The following is a 27,265-nucleotide window of genomic DNA, read 5'->3' as shown; positions in this document are numbered from 1 at the left end:
TATTATATCTGTTGTTAAAATGACTCATAAATTACGGAGCTTGAGACTCTCCTGCTGTGAGTTTCTGTTAGCACAAACATACCACGATGGCAAAAATAAGGGGATGATAAGGCTCTTTATGATCTCAAAACATCAGGATAAGTGCAAGATTTGAACTGTAACTCCCCGAAATGAAACTAGGGGAAAGAATCCACTCTATAAATATACAACCTTTGAAATATCTTTAACAATTAATGATTGTAATTATGTATTCTTCAGACACCACATTAATACTTGCTGCAGTTAGGAAAAGCAGATTCCTATTCCAGGACTGTGGTCTGAGTAACACAGCAGAAGACAACGACAGACAGCAGCGGATAAAGCCCAGTGAAGTCCAGTGTTTACAAAATTATTGAGCGGCTTGAGCAACGCTACTTGATACAGAGACGTCTAGTAAATGCTTTTGAATTAACCAGATCACTTAATAAAATGTGGCGTTGTTCTTATTTTAGTCTAGTTTAAACGGGTGAGTTTCTTGGCACTGCTAAACGTGAGTAAATGCGGGACGTGAGATGAGTCAGTAGAAATCATTAGGAAAGCTTGTCTTTCCCGTAATACTGACTCTACCAAAGTGGATCAATACCAGAGGTAGTGCAGCACGAGGAGTTTCTCCTTAGCTCTGTAATCTTGAAATGCTGCCAGAGTTTTGAAGCTGGTAGAGTTTCAATCTGTTGTAGGCAGCGGGGAGGGAGAGAAGAGAGAAATCTGCAGTGCAAGGCTCAGGGGATGGCAGGAGCTAGGAAGAGGGCTGTGGCCGGCCAGTAAGGAGTGGGGAAGGGGTGGGAAATTGTGTAAGAGTGTTAGTGGAAGTTCATTCCTGTTTTGTTATAATTAATCCAAAGCAGTGCTAGTGTGCAGGGCTAAGAATGATCTTAACCAGGGCAAAATGGGAGGGTGAGAAAACGTATGGAGTCATTTCGGGGGAAAATTGGAATGAAGCCATCAAGTGAAATTTAGGACCTAGCTGTAAATCACGAGGCATAATGTATATGTGTTCTGATGTACATTAGTGAAAATCAGGGGTACCTCCACCAAAGGGAGTCAGTGGCATAAAACTGATTCATGTGGTGCCTGAAACAGTGTCAGCATTATAAAGACCACTTAAAGCACTGGACTTATGAGGTGTTGTGAGAAGATACATAAGTAGTACAACTCTGTAAAGTGTTTTAGCTACAACTCCAGGTGGAAAGGGAACCTCCGAGTAGCATGGAGAGGAGGTTGCTCCCCTGTTGCTTCTTCACCCCAGTGCAGAAGATTATCGTGAGGGCCCCCGTGGTGTCCTACGAGTGGTGGCCTTGGGACCTCACAGCTCTCGTGTCAAATGTGCCTCTCCAACTTGTTTCCTCCCCCCAAAACCCCAGGCCTCTGCAAACACTGAAATCCAGGCCCTAGCCCACCCAACAGCAATGGTTGTGCGTTGCTCTGCTTGGGTCTCGGGCTCACCATGAGCAGGGTGGAAATACCTGATGGAAAAATGCATAAACAGCTGAAGGAAACCTAAAAATGAGTCCAGTGTCCTCAGCTGTGCTACAAGGGAAGGTGCCAGCTCTGGTGTTAGCCAGTACCCCTGACTGCAGTAGGATTGCTCCTCCTTCATAATCCAAGCCTGGATTTGACCCAAGGAATTTAATGATGTTGCAAAACCCCAGCTGTCTCATATCATTTCTTGGAAACCCACGGCTGGAACACATAATAGATTGGTAGACAAATTGTGCTGAATTTGGGTAGACATTTCTACCAGCTTCTGGGCAAAAAGTCTCTTCAAGGGTTATGTTGAAATGTTGGTTATCCATCACTTTTACATGCAAAGAGCCCAAGGTCTGGGTTGTGCCATGGTGCAAGCAGAGCTGCCCCGATTTCTGCGGGGCTCTCAGGGGCAGGAGATGCTGAAGCCTTCGCAAGCTGAGATGTTAAGCAGGGGAACAGCCCTACGAAGTGTGCTCTCGCAGCATCTAGCAAGAGTTTTACCATATAGCGGTAGCATATTCGAAATATATGTATTGAGAATTAGCAAATAATTTAGCAGATTGATATCCGGAGGTTGATTGGGCTCTCAAAACAGGCTGACATCAGTGTAAATTCACAGGGCTTTGTGGCGTGACTCTTGTTTTTGCTCAGCATAAACAAGTCACTGTTGTCAGTACTGCAGCATTTTTTCCTAATCAGCTCTAGCTAAAGCATCCTTGCTGTGACTCTGTTGACTTTAAAGGCATTTCCTCTCTCGTAATATTTATTTCCAATGGAGAAGATATAAAAATTCTCTAACACCTACTAGTTCTCTTTTTCTTTTTTTTTTAACTACTGCTTAACCCCAAACGCAGCTTTATAAAAAGTTTTGAGTACACTACCTGGATTTGCCATATTTCCTTGCCTTCTAATGAATCAGTCTGTCTTATTGCTATGAAGTGATGGTATGTTGGACACTCCTCAGGAATAAGGGACAAGCTTTAGTTAGGGGAATGGAATGATATTAACGTGTGACATATCTGAGGATTATATTAAACACAAAGCATCAGCCAACAAATGTTACTGCACTTCCATACTCAAAACCCATTATGCTTTTTCTTCCTTCTAGCCTGAGAACCTGCTTTACTACAGCCAGGATGAAGAATCAAAAATCATGATCAGTGATTTTGGATTGTCAAAGATGGAGGGTAAAGGAGACGTCATGTCCACAGCCTGTGGGACTCCTGGATATGTTGGTAAGCAGTTTGGTTATACTAGCCATCTGCTGTTCCCTGCTGCAGCATAAAAGCAGAGTGAAAACAAAGGCAGTAAAAGGAATGATACTTGTTTTTTAGTGTCTCTACATAGTACACATAAGATTTTACAGATGTTAGTTAGAACTAGGGGTTTGAGGAGTTTATGATATTGTCTTGTGTGCTTCTCCTTTAGGTCCCAATCCTGCAATTCCTGCCCTTCGCTGGAACTTTGCCAGCTCAGGGATTGTGGGATTAAGCTTGATGATTTTATTCCTTTGCAAAATGAATTTTCTCAAAGACTGTGCCTACAGTTAAATTAGAAGCATGGGAAGAATATGCAAATGCATCTATTCTGCAAGTATCTATAAAACCAAGATGTTTTTCCTAATGTAGGATATTATTTTAATCATAAAGGACAGTATTTCTGAGATTCCCCTGACAGAAGACAGTAAAATGAAAGAACTACATTCATTCTCCAGCAATCCTCTGTTAGAACCACATTAAGTTACTGACTCCTAGAATATAATTATGTAAAGGCTCTTTAGATCCTCAAGTCCTCCATGCCAGTAGCAAATTGCTTCCTGCCACATATTGCCTGATATTTTGCCTGTCTCAGTAGTGATTGTGCAAGGATGCTGATTTGCACAGCATTTGTCAGCATCCTTTTAAAAAAAATAAACCAACTGAATGCAAGAAGTGTATGGAAGATGATTACGAGGTCTGTTTGAGCAAACACTATTTAGAAAGCTCACTTCATATTTCATGAGACATCCAGCAAGCCTGTGCCTGTTCTGATACCTAGATAGCCAGGTTAGAGAGTAAAATTAATTTCTGGGGTATCATCTCCGATTAAATCCATAAAACCGAAATGACAGTGGCTGCTCCAGGGATACATTTGTCTCAGATCTTGCTACGAGGAAGGAGCCAATGTTTTCTAGTGGTCAGAGAAAGGATACTGCTCGTGCCTTACTTAGGGTGCCACTTGAGATGAGGCTTTCCGCAGAAAGTTACACTGACAACAAATGTGTTTTATCTCCATCTTCATTTCCTTTTCTTCTCCCTCCCCTTGGTCAGATATTCTTGGATTAATTGTGGAGAGGCTGATGGCAAGGATGGAGAAAACTTGTTATAGAAATGCATGTGGGCAATTTAATGACCGTGGGCACAGCTCTTTCTGCTTTGCAGCTGCCAAGTCGCCCGTGTTTTCACGCCTCTGTTGTTATCAGGGTATAAGAACATGAACAGATGATGCAATTATGACACAGAGATCCAGATTCATCCCAGGAATACCTTTTTCAGTGCATTATCTTCACACTGCACAGACACACTTTGTCCTGATAACCTTAGAGAAAGGCACAGATTTCTTTGGTTTCCCATCATGAAGCCATCGTAGCCTATTATTTTGAGAAATATGAGTCAGGCTGCACTCCGTACAGCCTGAATAGCTGTTTTGTGTCATCAAACCAGACTGGAAATCTTCTTCCAAAGCCCTAGCAGGAGTGGAGCTTAGCCAGCAATTTTCATAATTTTTACTGTCATTAGCTCTTCTTTCCTCAATTAACATGTTTTATTCAGTTCTTAAATGGCCACTGACCAAAATAAGTCTGCAAGATGTATGGAAGTGAAGATTATGTTTACTGAACTGCTGATGAAAATGAGGGAGTGTGACTCTGCTTTGGCACAGAGTGATCTCATATGGCTGCTCAGTGTTGCTATTTACACAAGAAAACTCAGTATTTTGGAAAGGAAGCTCTCTGAGCATGTGACAAAAGCTGTAGTACTTGGAGAGATATCTTGAGAGTTCTCATCACTCAGGGTGATGTTGATAGTGAAGACACAAGTTCCTCCAGTCCCTTCATTACCTTACTGAATACAGGATTTTCTCATTACAGTTCAGGAGGTCATGGCAGCTTTTTTGTGAATTGCTGACTGGACTTTTTCCCCTCTCTCAGAAAGAAAACTTCTTTAGATATTCGTTTTATTTCTTTTCCTTTTCATGGGAGACGGCTCCTCTTCAGTACTGCTTTTTTACATAATTGGTTGCCCAGACAACATTCTCCAAGCAAGAACATTTTTGTTGTCTCTCGTGATGATCATGCCCACAAATAGGCCTCCGTTAGTGTTATACCTGATTGCACATCTTCTGCATACATGGGCTGCAATTTGTCCACAGCAAAAAGCTTTCGTGCCTTGCAGTGTCACTAGAATTTTCAGCGCTTGCCTAATGCCCCCAAATAAATGTAGCAGTCCTTCCCCCTAATGGCACAAAATGGGTATGTATCCTAGTCTGAGTCCAGGGAGACGTGCCACAGTGCTGGCCTGTGAAGTTCCCTTTCTACCCCTCTTTTTGATTGTTTTTTCCAGCTGTTTTCCTAGCGTCGAAGTAACGTTCAAGGACCTGTAACTTGCAACATAGTTTCTGGCACTTTTCTTTAAAGGTACATGGAACATCCCATTTTCTAAGATTTAATGAGAAATTAATTATTTTTGTCAGCTTTGTTTGGAAATTCCTGAAAAAGTCTTAAGCCCATATCACAAGCCAAAGGCACCAGGGCTTGGTTAAGAAGCCATTAACATCTACTACTATTCATACATCATTATCTCCAGAAACCAAACGAGCAGGATCCCATTTTGCAAAGTGCTATACAAACTTGTGACTTTGTACCAGATCTGTGACTTTAACTCAGGTCTGCTACCCTTAGTATTTTCAAACATGCTAGGCACCGTGCCATTTCGATCTCATTTCCCCGATTAGGAACTGTCCTTCTTACTTGTTTACTACTCTTATCTATCTCTATTTCTTATGAAGGAGTCTAGGTGATGAGCTGGGACTAGGTGGCCAGCTTTTAGATGGCATCTAAGTTAGGTGAGATGAACCAGCTTGTATGGTTCATCTAATTGCAAATTGGATGTGTGAATTAGCTTGCATAGAGCCCACCCTAACTTCTAGATAGAGAAGTGATGTTTTCAAAAGCCCCTGAGTGATCTGTGTGATTATGGGTAAGATCTGTATAAGGCATTAGTGATTTGCCATTTTAAACATCACAACTTTGGGCTGCTGGGCTTCAGACCATTTATAGGAGCTTGATTTTGGTGGAGGAAGTGTTCAGAACTGCCTGAAAATGAGTCTTCCCTGAGGTGTGTCAAGTTGGGCCCTAAGCAGAAGAGGATTGCAGTCACTCAGCATGTTTCTCCAAAGTGATTTTGGCTGCTTGGGAATTAGGTCTCGCCTGCTGACTTTCCATGAAAGTTGGTCCCTCAAGAACTTTGCTTACTTCTGCAGGGGGAACTTAGACTAACAAGATGCTTAGGAGCTTTGGAAACTTTGGAAAAAATGTTAAAAGTCTTTCTCAGGCAATCTGATTCTTTTTGCGGAAATGCTGAATTATAAACTGTGTTTGTGGCTTGTAATTCACTTAATCCTCTGAGATTTTAAATTCTTGCTCTGAGGCCCAACTCAACTTTAAGAAAATTTTTTGTTACATTTTCCTGTAGTAAGGATTGGGTTGTACCCTGGATGTGTGGTTGATCCCTCTACAGACTACCTCACTTATCATTTTTATTCTCTGTAATGCCTTTATAAAAGGTCATTTCACACCTTTCATCTCTGCCAGAAATCCAGTAGAAATTCCAGATTATATCAAAACCATGCATTTTTCTTAGCCCTGCGCAGGACCAAAGCATTAAAATAAACAATAGATTTCCATGTTTACTTTTGACTTACTTGGTATCCTTTGAGTCAAAGGTTTGAAACTACTCAGTAATCTTTTGGAATATCCTTATTAGCAAAAAGCAACCCCAGGAGTTGTTTAGGCAGTAACATGAGTAATGAAGTAAAAATAAAGCATGGGAATTGCGCTTGTCAGGGTTTGCTCAGGCACAGGCTGGTTACAGTGCAATGGTTCCACGCTCAGCTTCATTGCTGTGCAGCGAAACACGATTTGCCTGCGCGTGGTTGTAACTGCTTGTGTCCCACGCTGGCTTCTTAACACTGACTCAGTAACAAGAAAAAGGAAACCAGCAGGGCTACATTGAAATCCTACTTTCCTTCCTAAACAGCACCAAGCAGCAAATTCTTGGCCAAGCAGAGCAAGCTGAATGCTGGAGGACTGTGTGAGGGAGGGAAGAAGTGGTTTCTATGCCACAAGGAGCTCTGGTCTTGTGTAGAAGTCACCTTACATGCGTCTTAGCCTGCTTTTACCATAAGGAAGATGCTTCGTATGGAGGCAGGGGATCTCACGCTGCTCTTGCACTGTCTCTGGCTTCAGGAGCAGGTGCTAGCTTTGCCCTTCATGCATCCCACCCATCGGCTCCGTGGTGCATCTGTCCATCCTCTAGAGCTTCTGCCTTCAAGAATCCTAAGCAATGGGGCTGACGACATCTCTCTTTTGTGCAGAGACTTGCAAACTCTGCCTTTTAGCCACCTTCCCTCTGGCAATTCATGGTTTCCTGGTAGCTGCACAGCCCCTTTCATGTTTGACCTTATTTCCTTGCAGGACCTACCTGCACCATGGAAATGGCACTAAAATAATTCCAGTTAAACTCCTAGGCCTGGCCTGTGCCAGTCCTGTTTGCTGGGCCAGTTGAGCTATGTCCCTGCCCAGAGTAAGCAGGTCCCTAGTTATTTTAACTCTATCTAGATCTTTTCATTCTTTCCACATTTAAGGCATCCTCCTGATTTCTCTCTCCTCTGGGGATCCTCAAAACCGTCACCCTTTGTTCAAAGGCTGTGTTCCTTCTGGCATGCAGTTCATGGGAAATCATGTAAACCATAAAAAATAGCATTATACTGAGTTCCTGTGAGACAGCAACATCTGCCAGCAGTAGTACCAGCATGGGAGTGAAGGAGAATCGCTTTCAAGTATGAGGCTAGTACAAAGGACAAGCACCCTCAACACTTTGTACAGCTTGTTCAACAGGCTTAAAATATCAGAGCAATCCCCATAACTTAAGCTCTTTGCAAGAACATGGATTGCAGTTTTTGGCATCCAACAACTGCATTTTTAGGGAGCTTATTAACGTTGCTGTTCCCACTGGGAGTAATGGCCTAGTGCTCTGAAATGTGTCCAAACTTTCCTGTTCTGAACCTTTTCTTAAAACATCCCTTTAAAACAAGCCTTTTAAGTTCTCTTAGTTAAAAAAACAAAACAAAACAAAAGTAAAACATCAAAATGTCTGTCCTGGAAGTGAGTGTCCTCATTATCCAAAAAAAGATATAACACACTCAGGGCAATTCTTCCTGTCTTTCCAATTGCTTTGGCTACTCAGGAAAGAAAGTCTGATCACCGTCTTCTTTCTGCTGCCTCCTTTCCCTGGAAATATCCAGCTGCAGTCTCAAGGAGCACCACTTCCAGAGCTGCTAGCCAGGAAAAACACGTTCACGTCTTGCAGATGAGCTTGATCCTGCGGTGTGCTTCCCTGCTTCCCTGCTGCCTTCCACGGCAGCAATTGCCTGATACCGATATACATCACTCCCTTAATACAGAGAGACGTGCTGTAACATGGACCCTGCTAGGACCCTCCAGACTCTGATATCCCACTGAAACTAACCCTGCTGCCATCCCCTAACCTCCACCATACCCCATGAAATGGGGAGGAGAACACATGCCAGTTTTAGAAGGTGGTCACACCTATTTGAAGATGTTGGATGACAGGAAATTCTGCACAAGAAATGTGCCACTGTGACATGATCCCTAAAATGTTCATGTTTAAGAGGGAGAGACTCTTTATTTAGTTCACGTTCCCTCATCTCAAATTTGTTTTCGGTTATGTTAATACGGCATATCTGTATAATGTCAGGAGCTGACTAGTATCTGTTCAGAAATCGTTTGCATAATAATTCCTTTGGGGAATATAGGACGTATAATATTCACCACCGTCTTGAAAACAGTGCAAACAGGAACAGCCACTCAAAGCAGAAGAGAGGTGCTGATTAAATATTGGAAATCTGGAAAGACTAGAGAGATGGAAGAAATCTAACCACCTAAGGACAGGGGAATACAGACTCCCTTCTTTAGCATATTTTATCACAAAACCCAGTCACAACAGATAGGAAAAAAAAAGAGGAAACTGAGTCTCAGAAACCATATTTGATATACATTTTGAAAAAATATTCTTGCTAGAGGAAAACTTGGAGGCAAGTTTGGATGAGTCAGAAAAGAAAGAGTGAGGCTAAGAAACACAAGGATTGTCTGGGAAAGTTGTCCTGAGCAACTCTGAGGAACAACTATTTTAAACAAGGAACAAGAAAAATGTAAATTTGCAAGACTCTCCAAGGCAAACGAGCCCTGCATTGTGAAGGAGAAAAAGGAAAGCTATCTTGGGCATCCAGGATCTTCATTTTAAAGGAGGAACGGGAGAAATGTGAGTTCACATAACTCCAGGGCAATCCATCCCTGCACCACAGGGGTGAATGCCAGCTTTGTGGGTTATCTGGGAAAAAGTGTTGAGCAGAGCAGAATGGTTCTCCACTACTTTAATCTAGTATTCAGATTCACCCTCCACCTGACTGACCAGCACCAACCTGACATACAAATGCTGACCCAGCTGTTGGGAATGGAGTTAGTTCTGGGTAGTGGCTGAAGATGCCTTTTATATTTTCAGAGCACTGTTCTCCATTGGGGTAAAAACGTTTTAACCTGTATCTTGATAGACTACACCAGTGTGCCTGTCTTCTGTAAGGAGTTAGGTGCTTCTCAGGACTTGGGTGGAGGTTTCTGCCAAGCAGCTAAGGCCTGGTTAGGAGCTCTTTGGATTGGCTGGTGCAGCAGTGGAGAGAAGTCTCCTTCAGCAAGCAGTGAATAGGCATGAAGAATATTCACACATTACAACAGTATAGAAGTGTATTAGGATTAACCATATTTGAACAGAAATGTCATTTTAATTTCTTGTGCATGCGTTGGTCCAAGTTTGCCAGGTGACTCAAAGACTGGAGTAACATTTACCCTGGACTGCAGAGCAGCATTTCCCAACCTTCAAGAGCCATCCTAATCTGACTGCCAGCAATATCTTTACCCTCATTTTCCCTGGACTTCCTTCCAACCTTTTTACAGTCCTTCTCCCCAGCGTAGCTTGACCCTTTCTATCACTCTGCTCCTTATGGAAATAGAGCCTCGGTGCCCTTATTGCCTTGTGCATTGTCTTCCCTTCCATCCCTTTTATAAAATCCCACTCCCAAGTACCAGAATGTCTTTTCTGTTTCTCATTATTGCTTTCTGTTCCCTTCCTTGCCAGCAATTCTGACCTTAGGTTTGTTGACTAGTCCAACTTAGAAAGATGGCTCTTTGAAGAATCCTTATCAGTGCACTGTATGCATGTAGAGCAACTAAAAGTTAGGCTCAAGTTTTAATGCATTTAACTGCTTCACAACATTTCTCTCTGTTCTTCAAGTAACTGCTTTGACCTAGGTAAGATTCCTAACAGAGTAATGTCTAACTCCAAAGAAATATTTGTGTTGGGACTTGCCCCTCTGTGATTTTCACAGAGCATTTGAACTCCTAAGTACTCAGAGGAAATACTGCACCTTTTGAAACCCGGTGTGGCAAGTCTGCTTTTGGAATGTCGTGAGCAGTGACTTTCGCGTTACTGTGGACACTTTGCCTTGAAAATGCAAAAGCTTCTTTTCATGAAAAAGATGAGAGTCATGCGGTTTAAAATTTAGGTTTAAGCATTTACAACTGAAAAGTCCCAACAGGGAAAACATTATTCTCTAAACTTCCAAACAAAAAATACACCTTTTTAACCATCAGTGATTTAAAAAAGGAAAAACTCCCAAAGCATTTGAATAGATGTCCAGTCTTTCTGTTCTAGCAAAGTTCAGGATATAGTGTCTGAAAGCTTTAGAGGCCGAGAAGGCTCAATTCCTTTGTGCACATGTCTAATTTCTGTTGCTTTCTGTCTCTCCCCGTGAGTCTGACTTTGCTCTCAGAGGCAGAAGGACAAATGGCTCCCTCGGACTTTGACATCCAGGTGGCTTCATTAGTGAGGTAGTAGGAAGTATGGCAACAGCTCATGTTCCTCTCCTGGAGACTTAGTTTATCTGCTCTGTCACATGCTGCGCTTTCTGCGTTGCCTCTTGAAATCTCCCCTTTGGCAGCATGATGCCAGGAAGCGATGAAGCTGTCAGGGTGAATGTGTGTCTCAGCAATGTGCCACGCTCTAGCTCGCTTTTCTTCAAGTCTCCTAAAGTTCTCCTGACAGGGAGCTGATGACCCTTCTGCCCTCAGCCTCTTCTGTATTTTTATGTGCTTGTTTTTATTTTCCGTCCTTCTTATCAGAAAATGGGGAGCTTGCTCGGCTTCAGGAGTCACCCTTCTCCTTGAAGATAGGAGCTTCAAAAACTTCAGGTTATTTTTGCAGGTTTTAGGGTTGAATGTGGGAGGCAACAAGGGTCTCAGGGAACTTTAAGTTTCAGAAACAACTATCAATCCTACCTCTTAGCAACATTCAAATATTCAGTCATATAACATGTGCTTGTTTGGCTTTTTATTTTCAGCTCCTGAAGTACTGGCCCAGAAACCCTACAGCAAAGCCGTGGACTGCTGGTCCATCGGGGTTATTGCATATATCCTGTAAGTATCTGTTGATTTTGAATTCATAGGCAGCTTTGGGACCTGCAACACCCTCTCTCACCATTTGGCTACCTGTTTCCTCTGGTCCAAGAAAGTTGCTCTGTGACACTTGTGACTCAGGATAAAGTGTATCCTGGACACCTCCCAGGCATGTCCAGGCTGAAATCTGGGCAGAAGCAGCAGGGAATGAACCAGGACCCTTCAAAACAACGTGAAACCCTTCTCCCGACTGCACTACATGGCATACAATAGTGTGGGCTTGTTCAGGTTGTGACGTTAGTGAAGCTATTACCTCCCCTGCTCAAGTTAGTTGTGATCAGAAGCAAGTTTGGCCATCTCCACACAGCACGGTGTCATGCCTGCAGATGTAAAAGTGTGTTGTAAAGTGCCACGTCTCTGGAGGAGAAGTAACGCCCTGCACTAGTGAGCTATGATAACGCATTTTCAGAGATTATGGTTTTTATGATGTGCTCAGCCAAGACTGCACACTGTTGTGGTTAATGGGAAATGTTACTTACTGATACTCCACTATTACTTATCACTATTACTTATTATTACTTACTATTTTCATCCTGTGTGTATGTATGTGAGAATGCTTTTGTTCTAGGAATAGATTTACTAGTCCTTCGGCCACTCTTCTCCGCTCGCAGAAACATCACAAGTAGGCTCAGGTTTTATTTTTATCCGGTTCCCCTGTTACAGGTGCTACATCTGCTTCTGGCCATTCCTAATAGCAAAGGGAAAGGAAGAGATGAAAAAGGAACCCTCTGGTTATGTTGGCCTTTGTCAATGCATTTGGCACATATGAACACTTATCTCTTAGAGGTGATTAAGTATTTCTATCTACACTTGTTTTTTTCCCCAAAGCAAATAATTTTAAACTAAATGGAAATTTTTGTGTTGCTGAAATCAGATTTAAAACCCCTCCAGATGAAATATTTTCAGGTTTTGATGATTTTTAAAAGCCAAAAAAGGGAGAGTTTTTTGTGAGCAGTGAATGATTTCTACTAAAACATAATACAAAATATTGAAATTTTTACAAAAAATGAGGAGTCATTTTCTTAAACACTTCCAACCATCAGGTCCTGTAGGAAAGGGTGAGCTGATTTTTACACTCAGTTCTGTTGCTTTACCATTAAGCCATTATTTGTGGCTGAGAGTTGCTCCTCTGAAAGGGCTAATTGCTGCTCAAGGGAGTGGGGATTAGTTACTTGAGAAAGGCTACAGGACCAGGATCTTTTTGCGTTTTCCAAAGTGGTGGATAGATCTCAGAATCCATAAATACAGTTGTTTATGGAGATTTAGCACCTGTTGTCATTCAATACTTACCACACTCTTCTTCATAAGACCTTGATAGGCTCATGGAATAATTCAGGTTAAGAGGGGACCTCAGGAGGTCTCTAGTCCAGTCTTCTGTTCAAAGCAGGGTCAAAAGTGAGACCAGACCAGGTTGTTCGGACTTTATGCAGTTGAGTCTTGAAAATCTCAAGGACAGAGCCTGCCCAGCCTCTGTGGACAGCCTGTTCCACTGCTTGATTGGCCTCAAGGGAAAGCTTTCTCCTTTTAGCCATACTGAAACTCTCTTGTTCCACCTTATGCCCACTTGTGCTCGTCCTCCCGCCATGCACTGCTGCAAAGAGCCTGCTTCTGTCTTCTCAGTAACCTCCTCGTAGGTATAGGGGGGCTGCTTTTAGGTCCCCCCCAGACCATCCCTTCTCCAGGCTGAACAAGCCATGTTCCCCCAGGGTGCTAACATCGGACTCTAGGTGTGAATATCTTGGGTATGAAATGGTTCATCTAAATCTAACTTGTCTCCATGAAATGGGGCGGCAAGTATTTTAGATCTGGGCACACCTTCAGTGGTTGAGCCATGGCAGTAGATGAGCCATCTCCTGTCCCAGTGACAGCACTTGGACGGACTGGAGACGTGTCCTGAGCAATGTGGTCATAGAGATGAGCCCCGTTACGGGGGTTCATTATTGCTGTCCAGACGAGAGTACCTGTAACATTTTGGGGCACCATCAACTCAATCCAGCTCTGTGTGCATGAGAGTATGAGATCACTGCTAATGTTTGCGTTGAGAGGGAAATGCAGAGCTTGTTACATGTGAACCTGTAGGAAAACTCCCTCCAGCTTAGGGTCCTATCCTCATGGGATGGTACGTGGTCAGGGCTCAGGTCCCTGAGCACATGCATGTCATTCAAATAGTAATTGCATAGGTGGCATCTGCACAGTGTAAGGGACTATCCCTACCTCCTATGGGTCTTTGAAATGAGGTCAGGCTGTCACCATAGGCTGGCTCAGTGTGACCACACAGAGCACAACAAGCATCTTCTTTCTGTGCAGGAGAGCAGAGAGCGGCTGTATAGCTGTTAACTGCCACAGAAACGAATGTCTTTTCATGCCAACACTACCAGTGCTTTCCTTTTTTTCCCCCCTTTTATACAACTGTCAGAGTTATACAAGACTGCAGGAAAAAGCAACTCCAGCGAGCCACAGCATTAAAGCATTCCTACACTCTTCCTTTTCTCCTTGTGCAAACATTTCACGGCTTGTCAGCATGAATAATTTTTGACAGTGTAGTAGAACTGTTTTTGCCAGGACGCATCTAACTGCTGTATTATCCACTCTGTGCAATGTTCATTCTCTAAGTTTTCATTTAGTCTTGAGCATAAATTTTATGGCTTGTTTTTTCTACTGCTACCCAAAATAACTTTTTTATATTAAAATAGTATGGGAAGGCTCTATTTATTTGCATGTATGTTTGTTTATTTAAAACAAAGCCCTGCCTAAAAACTCAGCTTTATGACTGACTTTCCCATTCTGCATGAATATTTGAAAACTTCTTGAGTAAAAAAACTTAGCAGGGGGATGGATTTATCTCGAAGCAATCATCAACAGCAGGATGTAAAAAACTTTTACATAACAAAGCAAAAATCAACAGTGCTGATACTGGCTTTGTGTCAAATCCCAGCGGGACATGCTAAAGCAGCGAGGAGGAGAGCAGACATGCCGAAATACCTTGGAGGCTGCTTTACCCATCGCTCCCTAATAGTCTTTTACATGGGGATGGTGTGCGCTGACCCAAACTTGCCATCTTACACAAGCAAACCTGAGTGCAGAAGGCCCATGCATTTTCTTGATGTTTTTGGTCTTATATTTGCCAGCCATGGAAGGATGGTCAGGTAGAGTGTTTTCTGTTGCTTCCTTAGTGCTTTGCTGAGCAGGGCACTAACTGGAGTACTTTAGTCCAGCTCGGTGTCACCAGCAGCTTCAGAGAGCGAGATGGAAGAGAATCCAGGTGCAAGATAGCAGTATGCTGCGTTGCCTCCAGTTTCAGTTTATTTTCCTATATTCACCGTGAAAATGTACGCGTGTCCACCTGGCTGCCCGAAGGAGGGGCAAACTGCTTCCTGCTTCCCCAGAGATAAACTTGGCTCTCCTTTCCTCCAAGTTTTCAGTCCTATTCAACTCGTGCACCAAAGGCCTTTTTTTGCTGGCAGACCTGTTATTATTTCATTTGTTGCTTTTATGTGTCTTGCTGAGAAATACAGGGGAGTTCTTATTAACAGTGAGACAGTGCTAAGCAATGTGCCCTTTGTCACCTGGTTAATGAATACATCTTTGAAAGGTGGAAGGTCTCGATCTCGTCTGTAATTCCTTTCCTCTTCCCGAGAGTGAGGCTACTCTTTCTGTCAGGTTCAGTTCAGTGGTTTCCTGCTCTGTTTTCCAAATCAGCTTGTTCTGGGCTTGTCAAGGAAGAGGTACACACACTTGTCAAATCTCAATTCTCCATTTGCTGTATGGGGAATTCCCAGCCCTGAGGGCTTAAATCAGTTTAATAAGAATGAGTTCCTACACTTTCTTGCTCACAGGACAAGGAAACCTTTTTAGGGTTTCTGTACTTCATGTAACAAGGACCTGATTTGTATTATGTACAATCAAAATGAATGGTAATAATGCTCTGCCGTAGGAGCGTGATAATGTGTTTGCCAGACTGTTATCCAGGCTGCTTGGGTGGGATTCGGTTTGAGATCAAACCACCTACTTGAACATTTCTATATGTGAGCCACGTGTTTCAGCTCCTGTTACAGTTGGTGACAATCCAGGACTCACTTCGGTTAGTGATACGTCGGTGCTTAGTGCTGTTTTAGTCACCCTGCAGTGTCCCACGGGTCTCAATCTGCTGCTCCAAGACCGCACAGTCCTTGCACAGCCCCATGGCATACCTGCCAGCTGGTCTGGGTATCTCATGTGCTCTAGAGCTTCTGAAATGTCACTGGACTCTATGTGAGGGCAACTGAATCCAGCCCTGAGTCAACACAGGCAGTGGTGTCTAGAGGGTTATTCACGTCACCAGGATGTGCAGTTCAGTTGCCTAAACATGCACATTTAGTACCACACCAGGGTGTCCAGGACATCCACATGGAGCTGGCAAGTATAACAGAAGACCTGCAGAGACCTTCCTTCTGGAGTGGCAGATGGAGGCCAAGCAGGATACTTTGAACCATGTCAAATAGCACTAGATGCCTGTGCTAAGGCAATTGGATCATACTCTGATCCGTATTCAGACCTGTACCTTTATGGCACAATTTAGTCTGCTTGAGGGGCATTGCATCACTCTCTAGTCTCTGTTGACTGTGCTGATTACATCTCTGGTGACTGAAATGGGAGCTTAGAAACTCAGCTCACCTGCAGATACCTTAAGTGTCCTAATCTTGAACTGAATCTCACCCTTGCTCCCCGGAGTAGCCAGAAACTCGTAGTAAAGTGGATGTCAGGGGTGTAGTAACGATAGAGAGGAAAAAAGGGTCCTTTCCTAAGCCAGAAAAAAATAGCCCTGCTGGGGTTTCTGAGACCACTGTGATGGGTACAATGTTAATGTCTAGATTAGCGTCTCTCCAATGCAGCATCATTAGAGGCGTCAGAGCTGGTACATCCACCTGGCACCGAGATACAAGTAGCACGAGCAGCATAGCCCCATAGTGCAGGTTGGGTACTTAAGCCTGCCTTGAGCACAAGTTATTAATTAACTCCAATACATCATTATGCTGCTCTGAATATATCTCTTCCAGCTTCATGCTTGGCGCTACTTGCCAGAACCAGATTGAGAGATATTGGTGTTTAGGGCAATCTGAGCACATCATCCTGCCTTACCTCCCCGGCGGTTCCTTACAGCCGCTCTTAACAGACCATTGCTGTTGCATTTAAGAAGATGGAAACTCAGGGGAATCCGACACAGAAGCCAGGCATAAATTAAAGATATTTTGAGCTATTATTGTCATAAGTGGCTTAAGTGCCTCCAGACAAGCTCAATCTCACATGAGAGTCTTCAGTTTACGACACTGAAAGAACAAACTGTTCCTGGGGCACTGACACTCTTGACAAATATTTGTCTCTGTAATATGCAAGGTGAAGATGTCTCCGAGAAGAATACCTTTGTTTCGGTGCCAGTCTCTAATACTTCTTGTTAATGACATCCAGATTGCGGAGGCTGCACGAATGTAGTTTTTATCAAAAACTCATTTTGCATGAAAAGTCATTATTCACAAGAACTAATTTTAGCAGCTTGAAATTTCCTGTTATTCCAGTTGCACCATTTCTCAATTTGAAACAGCATCATTGTTGAGCTCAGCTTTCTACTGATGATGAGGTAGTTTTGATATGTGTTCAGCTTAAAAGCATATAAAACATAAAAAGAGCAAGGGACCTCTCTGGATTCCCAGCAGATGGATTTTGGAGCTGCCTGGGTCACATGAGGGGTTACTAATGCCTGGGGAACTAAAATTCTGATCCCATGCATACCTGATATAGAGAAGATTAAGTTAATAGATGCAAAAAATAGAAAATCACGTTCCAGTGCTGGAAAAGAGCCTGGGGCCAGAGCATGCTCTGCTTCAGCCCCCGATTATTTATGTTCAACACATCCTGCCTCTTCTGTATTAGCCTGAACAAATTTTGCATTGAGTTTTCTTCTGGTTCTTTCATTGATAGAACAGAATTATTGGTTTATTATTATTATTTGTAAACATTGAGTATCTGAAGATAAATCTTGGATCATACTCTTTCCTGGCGCTCTTTGCTGCTGAGTTGCTGTTTAATTTCAAGTATATGTGCATGAAATCATTTATATGATGTTTGCATGGAAGAATTAAACAAGGACAGTACAAAGCATGCTAATCCAGAAGAAGTTTCCACCATCATCCTGGAGTCACGCACTGGGAAAAGCTTGGCAGGTATCTAGGCCCTCTCAGCGTGACGCAGGAGTTTAAGAGAGAAAGTGAGAAATAACTTACCTGTTTGGAACTGAAAGGAGAATTAGTGGAGGCAAAATGTAAGTGTTGGGATTGCTCAGGATGTCAGAGTTAAACACTGGGAAAACAAGCCCTAAATTAGCCCTTCACATTGCTTGCTTCTTAATCTATTCTTTATTCCCCATGATAATGTGCCCCTGAGGGCTCTGCAGTTTTGTGAGGGCACCAGTGTCAGACAGTATGGAGGTCTGTTTCCAAAATGAGAAAAAACACATATGTTCACCCATATAAATAGCACTTGGATGACTTCCCAAACCATGCATCTCTTCCCAGTCTGATCTGACTGCTCAGGTCTTTGAGTACTTACTGATCTTTTTGCTCTAATCTCACTATAAAATTGTTTGTAAAACTTCCTCCAAGATCTCCTGTATTGCAAGTTGTACACTGACCACATGGAGGGGTTATTTAGTCTTTAGCGTCACCTCCCGAAATGTAATGGGCCTTACATGGCTTTGCTTTCTCTGCTTGGTGAGGAAAAGGAGTTCCTTGCGTTCCCATTGTGCTTTTCTGATGGCTTCTAGAAATGACTTCTGGCAATATCTTTCTTCTGTACCTCCACCTGTGTTCTCCTTATCTGCATCCCATTCTTTTTCAAGGGAAGACTGGGGATAGGAGGTTAAGGGCAAATCTATTGCTGATGTGAAAAGGTAGCTAAATAATTCTGGAAAGCTTTTATTTGGTGACACTGCAAGAAATTGATGACAACTAATAGCTGACTGAAGCTCCCCCAGGACAACGGAGGATTTTTTCACATTGAAGACAGAGAGTTTATTTTTGTATTTTTGCATATCTAAAGAAAATCAGCAGAACCTCTGATAGTGAGGTCATTTTCTTCACACAGAAATCTCCCAGCAGATGGAAATGAAGTCAGTGGGATTTTGATTCTCTAAGAATTAAATAAAAGCTTAATATGGACTTTGGAAGTTGGCCGAGTCATTGGAAGTCCAGCAGAATTTCCTCCAACCATAAATTGCACGTTGGGCTAAATTGCTGGGGCTTTCCCATCCTTTACTGCAAAGCCAGTACAGGCTCTAAGTAATGTTAAAACTTCTGTGTCTTCCCAAACTTATTTTAAACTAATGGACAGCAGATAGTCTACCTTTTGGCTCGCACCCTTTCCCCACGCCAGAACGCCCTGGTGGTTCCCTTTACACATGCCACCTCTCACATATTTTTCCTGCAGATCCTCAGTGATTTGCCTCCTGGAGTCCTCTTGCAGCAGGTTTGTCCATGCTGCCTGGGAAGGATTCATGCTGGGCCCCGGCAAGCGCCACCAGTCCTTCTCGACGTTTAGCCCTTGCTCACCTCAATTCACAGGCCTGTTTGCGTGAGATGGAAAGATGCCTCTGGTGCGTGTTCCTGCCCAAGATCGTTAGTAGGGACTAATCACTTCTTAAGCGCTCCAGTTTGTCACTCAGGCTGCAGAGAAAGCAGCCTGGGCATGAAATCCAGGGGTGATGGTGTCAGGGGCTCCACTCATGAAAGAAAGGGTTCATTTTGCCATTGCTAATGGGCTCAGCGCCTTCTAGAAGAAAGCTCCTGAATGCTGGATTTGACGGCTCACCAGTTCCCAGTTACTTTGCACCAGCAAGGGAAGAGCAGTGCCCAAAGAGCCTGTTTTCTTTGTTGTGCCCAGCTCCCACCAGCCCTGGGTGTCCTCGTGCATGGATAGCCCCGGCGCCGGGCTCAGCGAAGTGTGTGAACCTGTCAGCTCCCATTCATTGACTTCAAGATCTCCATCAGCTTCCGCCTTGTGCTTCCTCACCACAGATCTACCCATGACGCAGGTTCGCTGCGTGTCCTGTCTGCCAGGTGCAGTTCAGGAGCCGATTTGTGGGTTTGGGAGAGAGGAGGGCTGCCACATTGCAGCAAGAAGACATGCTGGCTGGGTGGAGCTGGGTGCTGCCGCCTCTCTCCGCCGTCCACAGCCCTGTCCACCTCCCTGCCCTGGGCAGGACATTGCTCGAGAGGGTGAAGGACCATTTGTGGAGAGGAATATAGCAGTGGGAAGTAGAAATACAGGTGTAGCTAACAAGCCATGCAGAGGAGACATGGAAGATCTGGCTGGATGTAGGGAAGGCAGCGAGGGCTCTGGGAGGACTGGGACTCCGGCTGGAGTACGTGTCCCTGTGCTGCCCCATTGCAGGGTTACAGCAGAGGTGAGCTGTCGCCCTCCAGCTCTGTGCTGCTCAGCGGCTTGCCTCTACGTTTTGCTGCCACGAGCATTTATAAATCATAGCAGCCCTAACTTGCACTCTTGTACCTTTGCCAAGGTAATTAGTACACTGCACATTTTAAGAGAGTTATTTCTCTCTCCAGAGCTGCCTGACAGGGCCTCTGCATGCACAGTGCTGTCTGGTCACTGAGCGGGGCAGGAACATGCTTAACAAGAAGTGCTTTATCCGAGCATTTTGGTTTTCTTTAAGGAAAGTGCTGAGGAAGGCAAGAAATCAATGAAGGGCTGTCAGGCTTCTCATGTTGAGCCCACCAAGCCCCCCAGGGAAGAACGGCAGAAGCGATTGCTCAGCATGTCTTGGGAAGATGCCTCTAGCCTGAACCACCACTGCCGTTGTGACAGTTGCACCTCTGGGGCTGTCAGCTCCAGGCACTCCAAAACCACCAGTGAGGTGCCCAAAATCTTGAGCGTTATGAAAAAGGAGGAAGAAGGTGAAATTTTGTGTGTGTTCGCCCAAGGCTGTGGGACCTAAGCTCTGGTATTTATCACATGAAAGCATGTAATGCAGATGTTCTTCACAGATACCTGCAGAACTAGATCCAGGGTCTAGATCCAGTTTCTATATTCAATTATCAACATTTTTTCCTGCATCATCCAGGTGGATAGTGACATTTAAGGGTTTAGTTAGATGCACAAAATTTTAATGGCCCTTCTCATTCTCTACTTTCACCTCTGGGTTTCACCTAGGAATTCTTGCATCAAGTCCCGTAAGTTGACAGCACAAGAGCACACCTGTTAAGTAGGTATGCAGTCTTGCTTTGGATGTAAACGCGTGTCTGGCATGACATTATCTGCCTTGCTTTTGATAAGGGCAGCCGTACAGTGGGGCTGGCTGCAACAGAGCTCATCCACTTTGAAAGACAGACGGATTTCTGATTCAGTCAAAGTGCAGCAGTTTCTTTATAATGCTGCAAATTTCAGTAGAGTTCTTGCAGGTCAGTATTGATCTGACAGAGATCAGTATCTCACTCAGGATTTGAATTATTTATCAAACACATTGACTCTTCAGAGCTAACAAAACATTGCTCCTTTTACCCTCAAGTGTTGAGTTGGTTCAAATAACCTCCAGGGCAGCAGGCTGGCTTTGGGTTATAAATAACTTGAGTATTTAATTTCTTACAGTTTTTTTTTTTTTCTCTATTGGTGCTGCAGCATAATGCTTCAGCTAAATCATCAGTCAGTTTGTAATGGCTTGCTCTTTCCAATTAAATACTTTATTGAAGTTGATTGACTCAGGGTTTAAGAAAACTGTAGAAAAAAGATCATTTCAATATCAGGGAAGTATGTGAAAGAACAATTTACACCACAGACTAGAGGTAAGGGACAAAAACTGGGATATCTCTGTATAGAAATAATAGAGATAAAAAGGCCTGTTTAAGCTTGAGTGGGATGGGTTTGTTCAAAAACTTGGACCAGCCTCAGAGGTAAATCGGACATTTTGCAGCAATGGTATTAAAACCTGTAGGAGGGAAGTCTTTTCAGGCATGTATGCGCAGAGAGGCACAGACGATTGCACACAGCATCAGCTGGACTTGAGGGGTCTCTGGTACACACGTTTTGTAGCTGCATTCGTTTAATACCATGCTGGGTATAGTTTCCCTTGCCAAGAGCCTGCAGGGCTGGAGGTGCCCTGCACCTGCATGCCAGCAGAGCAAATGTCCTGCTGTTGGCAGCACTAGAAGGGTGCACCCTGAATGTTTTAGTTAAAAAGCAGATGTTCCTCAGCTCTACCTATGCAAATAATGTTGATGGGGTTGTGCTGGGGCTAGGTTCTCTGAGAAGTCGGATTATAAATACTTAGAACCAGGGCAGGACTGTTGTTAGCCTTAGGCAAGGTAGGCAATTTGACGGGAGCCACAAAATCACTTCTAGAAGTAAGAGAGAAAGATCCCACACAGCAGCGGTAGGTCTGTGTGCCACCTGTGCACCCTCTGCAGCAGAGATGGAGGGACTCTTCCAGACATCCTCCTCGTGGGGCCTCGGGATGCAGAGACCAGCATGATCTATAGACATGTCCTGCTGTCTGAGTGATAACTCTGCTTGGCTCTTTGCCCTGCTTTGCACCAGCCTCTTCCTCCACAACCCTCATGCTGGAGAAGAGGTCCATGCAGATGGCAGGTCACATCTATAGCGAGGATAGCAACAGCTAGAGCGTGTCCTCTCCCTAGGCAGTGACATGGTTGGAGTATGGCTGGAGCTGGCACGAAGGGGGCAGCAGGCTGGGAAACCACACTCTTCCTTTGCATACACTGTTGAGAAGCTTAGAGCTGGGCCTCGGCCTGGGAGTTTGCCCTTAGTCAGGGTTGAGCAAGAGTTTCAGGACTAAGTCTTTTGGCATCACAAATACAAAACATTGGTCATCAAATTATCCTTCGTTTTTGTCTGGTGTAACCATTTAGCCCTTAGAAGCTGTGACAATTGCTGCTCCATAAAGGTGAGAGGTGCCACGCTGGGCACATTGGTTACCACTCACATAAAAACTGGCTATGGACAGAGAGAAGGTTGATAGGCCATAGCTGGAGTAGATTGCTGTGATCCTATAGAAGTGTATACATTTGCTTATATTTTGAGTATGTCTTCCCCTACCTACTCCAGCACTGCTCTTCGGGACAATAGGTCTTTTCTGTGTGTGTGCTTTGCTTCATGTGCTGTGGATGCGTCCAGAGTCCCAACAGCACTGCTAGATAAAGGCAGCTGTTCTTCAACAGCGGGTCAGAAACTTTCTTTCCTACAACCCAAAAGACCATTTGTCTCACTAGGTGTGAGACAATGAACCTTCCTGTACAGCTGGGGCTCTTGCACAATATAGAGACCACTGGTTGTGCTCAAAGCCTGTCATGATGCTGTGTATGTGGCTAAGTGACATCCATCTCTGATGTGTCCCTGGTTCCGGGGGCATCGTGGTGCCTGCTTGTCTGTGGAGCTGCTGCATTGACTCTCCACCATCTGGGAGAGAGAAAAGCCAATCTAAGTGGCTTGTGTAAGGTGCCAGGTCAGAATGGTCAAGAAGGACAACTGGAGCAGCTAAGCCAGTATGAAGAAGACTCGCAGATGTGAAAAGACTGTGCTTGAAGGAATGAAGGGGATTGACTCTCTGTGGATGTGGAGTGTAGCCCGTGAAAGCGCCTTTTACCACATGTGTAGGAAAAGATGCAAGGGCTCATGGCTATATGATAAAATTATTCAACTGCCTAAACACCTGTGGCAAGACTCTCAGAAGCATGCAGAGGAAAGTCAAGATATCCATGTGAGTCTGAGTATAGGACCAGCTTCACTAGGGTTTCCATGTCAAATTCCTCTGGAGAGGCCAATTTGTCCAGGATGGTGCTGATCTTACAGAAGTGGGTTTACATATTCCTGAACAAACATCTCTTACGGTGGCATTTGCCTGCTTGGAAATGTTAATGGGCCAAATCTTAAACATGAGTTTCTCCTTCTCCTCCCTCCCCCTTTCTCACCTTCTCACTGGAGACAGGTCAGTGTCACATGTCTCTTTTTGTGTTCTTGATTAGGCTCTGTGGATATCCTCCCTTCTACGATGAAAATGATTCCAAACTCTTTGAGCAGATCCTTAAGGCGGAGTATGAGTTTGACTCTCCATATTGGGATGACATCTCTGAGTCTGGTAAGAAGCTGCTGCTAATTTAATTACAACAGCTGTACATGCATTCATACCTGTTATAGATATCCTCTGTCATGCATGAAAATGGGCTGCCCATTGTATGTGGAACTCCCTTTAACTGAAGATCATTGGGAATGTGCATTTCTCTTAGCTCAAATAGTTATGGGAGGTTGTTTCTGCAGGAGAGCAAATTAAGTGCCATTTCCTCCAGTCATGTACAAAGCATTAAAATGTAGCTGGAACAGAAGATTAAGATAGCAGAATTAGCCTTCAGCCCCAAGAAGACAAAGCAGTTTAATTTTTCCTTCACATCCAAATAAAATGCAGATGTTTTATGTGTCACTAATAATAGAACACAAACTAGTTCAGCTCCATTACCAAAACTGTGCTGCTGGTCTGAAGTGAGCCTGCAATGGACACGGGAAAGACAAACCCAAGAAATTAATGGCTTCCAAATGAGGGGGAAAGGTTAAACAGCAGGGGGAAAATACTATCAAGTCTCTGAGAAAGGAAGGAATTTTGTCCTGTTGTTGGAGCACAGATGCTGATTTAGTAACTGCGAGCGCTGCTTGCATGGTCTCATCCCGATAGCTGCTCATGTGCTCACCCAGTTCCTCCCCAGTCCAGAGCCATTTAACCCGTTAGCACCTGGCTTTGCCCATTCTAGTAACTCTAGCAGAGAGACAGACACACTGCCAGGCTGCGTTGTACATGCACATGGGCCTAAAGGCATAGGGATCCAACGTGGGTCAGGGTCTGCCAGCTTGAACCATGAGCCTCAGTGTCTGTATGCGACTGCAGAGGCATGTTTGATATTCCACCTTGAATGTGCCACTGACTTGCTCTGTAGCCTTCAACAGGTCACAAAAGTGCTCTATCCAAAAATGGGGAAATGTCTGCCATTTCACATAGGAGAAGAAATGAATTCTAGGGAAATTTTCTGATGTGAAAATGTCCCTAGAAGTACAGTTTTCAGATTTGTTAGTACTACTAATTAAGGCAGGAGAGATGTAAAAAGAACTGCTTTATTTTAAAGTTGACCATATCCAGTAATTTCCTAATGGAACAACATTTCATGCTGCTTACATCTGCGATCCAGATATGCCTGTGATGGACTTCTTAAAAATATGTGTGGTGAGAGGTTTTTTTAAGCCTATCAGGATTTTGAGAGAAAATATGAAGGTCTGCTGGCAGACCCCTTTGCATTTTTTGGGGAATGTCCATCACCTAAAGCAGCATGAAGAATTTCAGGCCATATTTGGCTTTGCTGTGGCCCCTTCAGCTACTCTCTCCTGAAATTATTGGATGCATGCCATGCTGTGATCTCTCTCCCCTTTGTTCTAACATTGACCAAAACCACACTACCTCATGCCCAAGAGAGTCCATTTTCCTCTGTAACTTGATTTTTTAAATATGCAACATATTCTCCCAGCTACCCATATGTGCAGTTGCTTGAAATGAACAATGAGAGGCTCCTATTGCAGGCTTTCTCCAAGCCTTTCCCACTAATTGTATCAACATCTCCAGCAGAGACAATCTGTGGGCCGTATTCAGACAAGGTCAGAGGCACCTGGCTGAGCCGGAGCTGGGATCTGGCAGTCCTGAACTCTACTGACTCTGAATTATTCACCCCACTCCTAAATGTAGCTGCTGGAGTAGAGGTCTTAGACTATTGGCTGCCATACGAAATAGCTTGGACTTGGGTTACATCCATAGTAATAAACGACAAATACCCTAGCACCATTTTCTGGCAGTGTGGCTGAGTGACACTGAACGGCCTGGGTCCATACTGTTAAACCTCACTTTGCCTCCAGAAAAGGGAGATACATGCCTCTTGCTTATGGGAAATGAGCTGTGCTAATTCCCCAAACGTGCCAGGGAACTGTGTGGGAAAGAGCTACTTGGTCTTGATGAGAATTGTAGCTGTACCACAATGTTGATGTACTCAACATCAAAATAGGTGATGGCTTTCCAGCACGCAGGTCCCTGGCCCTGCTTAGTTTACTAGAACAGATGTAGTTTTTGCATTATCTGAGCAACCTGCAGGGAGTTCTGTCAGTAATTATGTTGCTGTATGATATAGCTGGGAAACTTAAGTGTTTGTCTGACCATCCTGCAGCAGAGCTGGGCATCAACCCTATTGCTTTGAATTATTTTGTCTTTTTTTTTTTTTTTTTTACAGCTAAAGACTTTATTCGGAATTTGATGGAGAAGGACCCTAATAAAAGATATACCTGTGAGCAAGCAGCGCGGCACCCTTGGTAAGCAACCGTCACTGCTGTGTGAAACCCTCACAACGGAGAGCATCATTTACATTCATGGGTGGAAATAGGTTTTCTGCTACGTAGTACGCTAGTCTGTACTAAATAGCTCTGTGTTCTTATTCTTACAACCCCTATATTTGTCCACCAGACATTCCTGGAAAGACATGATAGTCTTAAATCTCATGTACAAACCTGTTGAGTATCTGTATAAAGATCCAGTGAAATGCTGCACTGTGTTGACTGTAGTGCTGCAGTGGGATACACAAAAATTATTGAATGCAGAATTTGGATTTTTGGGCAAAAGCTCAGGAAGGAGTCAGCAGACGTGTGAAAAGTTGGGTATCTACTTGCTCCTAAAGGTCTTCGCCAAGGTAGTATCAGAGCACTTAAGAGCACCCTTGTGAAGTACCCTTGTTTGTGTTTCACACATGATGATGGTCCACTTCACTTCAGGCCCTTCAGGAACTTAACTGATGCTTGCCATGAGGACCTCATCCTGTTTTCCCTCTCTTGTCCAATGGAAGAGATAAGACCCTCTAGAGAGGGATATGCTGATCTAGGGTCTGAATTGGCTGTGGCAATGCTCTCTCTCTGCAGTGAGAATTTAGATCTCTGTTCAGTGCTTTAAATTAGATGATGCTTTGCAAATGGATGTCTTGACTAACATTACCCAAGGATTATGTAGCTGAAACAGGAGAATGACTCATGTACTCTTGACCAGTCCTGAGTAACTGAACATCACTCCACAGTGCTAGCTGCACCCCAAAATGGGCTTTGGATATAAGTTTTTTAGGGCATGGCCCATTAGGTACAAAGCAAGTTATTATTTTTGGACCTTGTGGTTATAATAGTTGCAAAAGAAAGGGGTCAATAACACGATATTTTCAACCAAGGCATGCATTAGACTGTGTTTTTGAGCTATCACAATTACCGCAAATATCATTCCTTTTTGCAGTTTCTGGAGGGCTGGCTGAATAAGAGCATTAGTCTGTGCATTTCCCAGGGAAGTTAAATTCTTCCTGAGTGTACTTAGCCACTCGTAAAAGCCACTGAGCTAGTGTCATAACTAGTTCAATAGCTTGATGGACTGCAAAGCTGTCCTGGTGATGGAATTTGACTCTAGTGATTAGTTCTGAGTAGTATAATTGAGCGTAAAATGCATGCCTGTAAAAGCACAGGCATAAAAGTTATTAGTGAGTTTTAAGACAGCACTACTTTCTCCTGGTAGCTGAAGACATGGACTCAGGAGATAGAGGCTACATCCCTCTGAGGCTGGGCAGCTTTTCCAGCTGGGGCTCTGCTCGTTGCTGCTGCCCCAGCCGATGTGGGGTTTGGACACGGTCCTCTACCTTTCCAGCACTAACAGGGCAGACCTGGGATAGCAACCCTGGTACTCAGCTTAAAATCATGTTAAATTTCAATGTAGAGTAAAACTTACAACTGGTAGCTCTGGAGCAAATATTTCAGTTTGTCTTCAAGTTTATGACCCTCTCTCTGACACTCGCTGGTTTGTCTCAT

At 43.8% G+C, this 27,265-nt stretch overlaps 1 protein-coding gene across 1 annotated transcript in view; it reads left to right on the top strand.

The window, feature by feature from the left end:
• Positions 1-27,265, top strand: part of CAMK1D (calcium/calmodulin dependent protein kinase ID) — a 223,781-nt gene that overhangs the window by 177,153 nt on the left and 19,363 nt on the right. The window contains exons 5-8 of the mRNA XM_067317148.1: positions 2,615-2,741; positions 11,236-11,311; positions 23,374-23,486; positions 25,666-25,744. Of these exons, the coding sequence (XP_067173249.1) occupies positions 2,615-2,741; positions 11,236-11,311; positions 23,374-23,486; positions 25,666-25,744 (395 nt within the window). The remainder of the gene's footprint in view (positions 1-2,614; positions 2,742-11,235; positions 11,312-23,373; positions 23,487-25,665; positions 25,745-27,265) is intronic.

The sequence above is a fragment of the Apteryx mantelli genome, chromosome 1 (genome assembly GCF_036417845.1).
Source record: "Apteryx mantelli isolate bAptMan1 chromosome 1, bAptMan1.hap1, whole genome shotgun sequence".
Classification (NCBI taxonomy): Eukaryota; Metazoa; Chordata; class Aves; order Apterygiformes; family Apterygidae; genus Apteryx; species Apteryx mantelli.
This window is presented reverse-complemented; position numbering and strand designations above follow the sequence as displayed.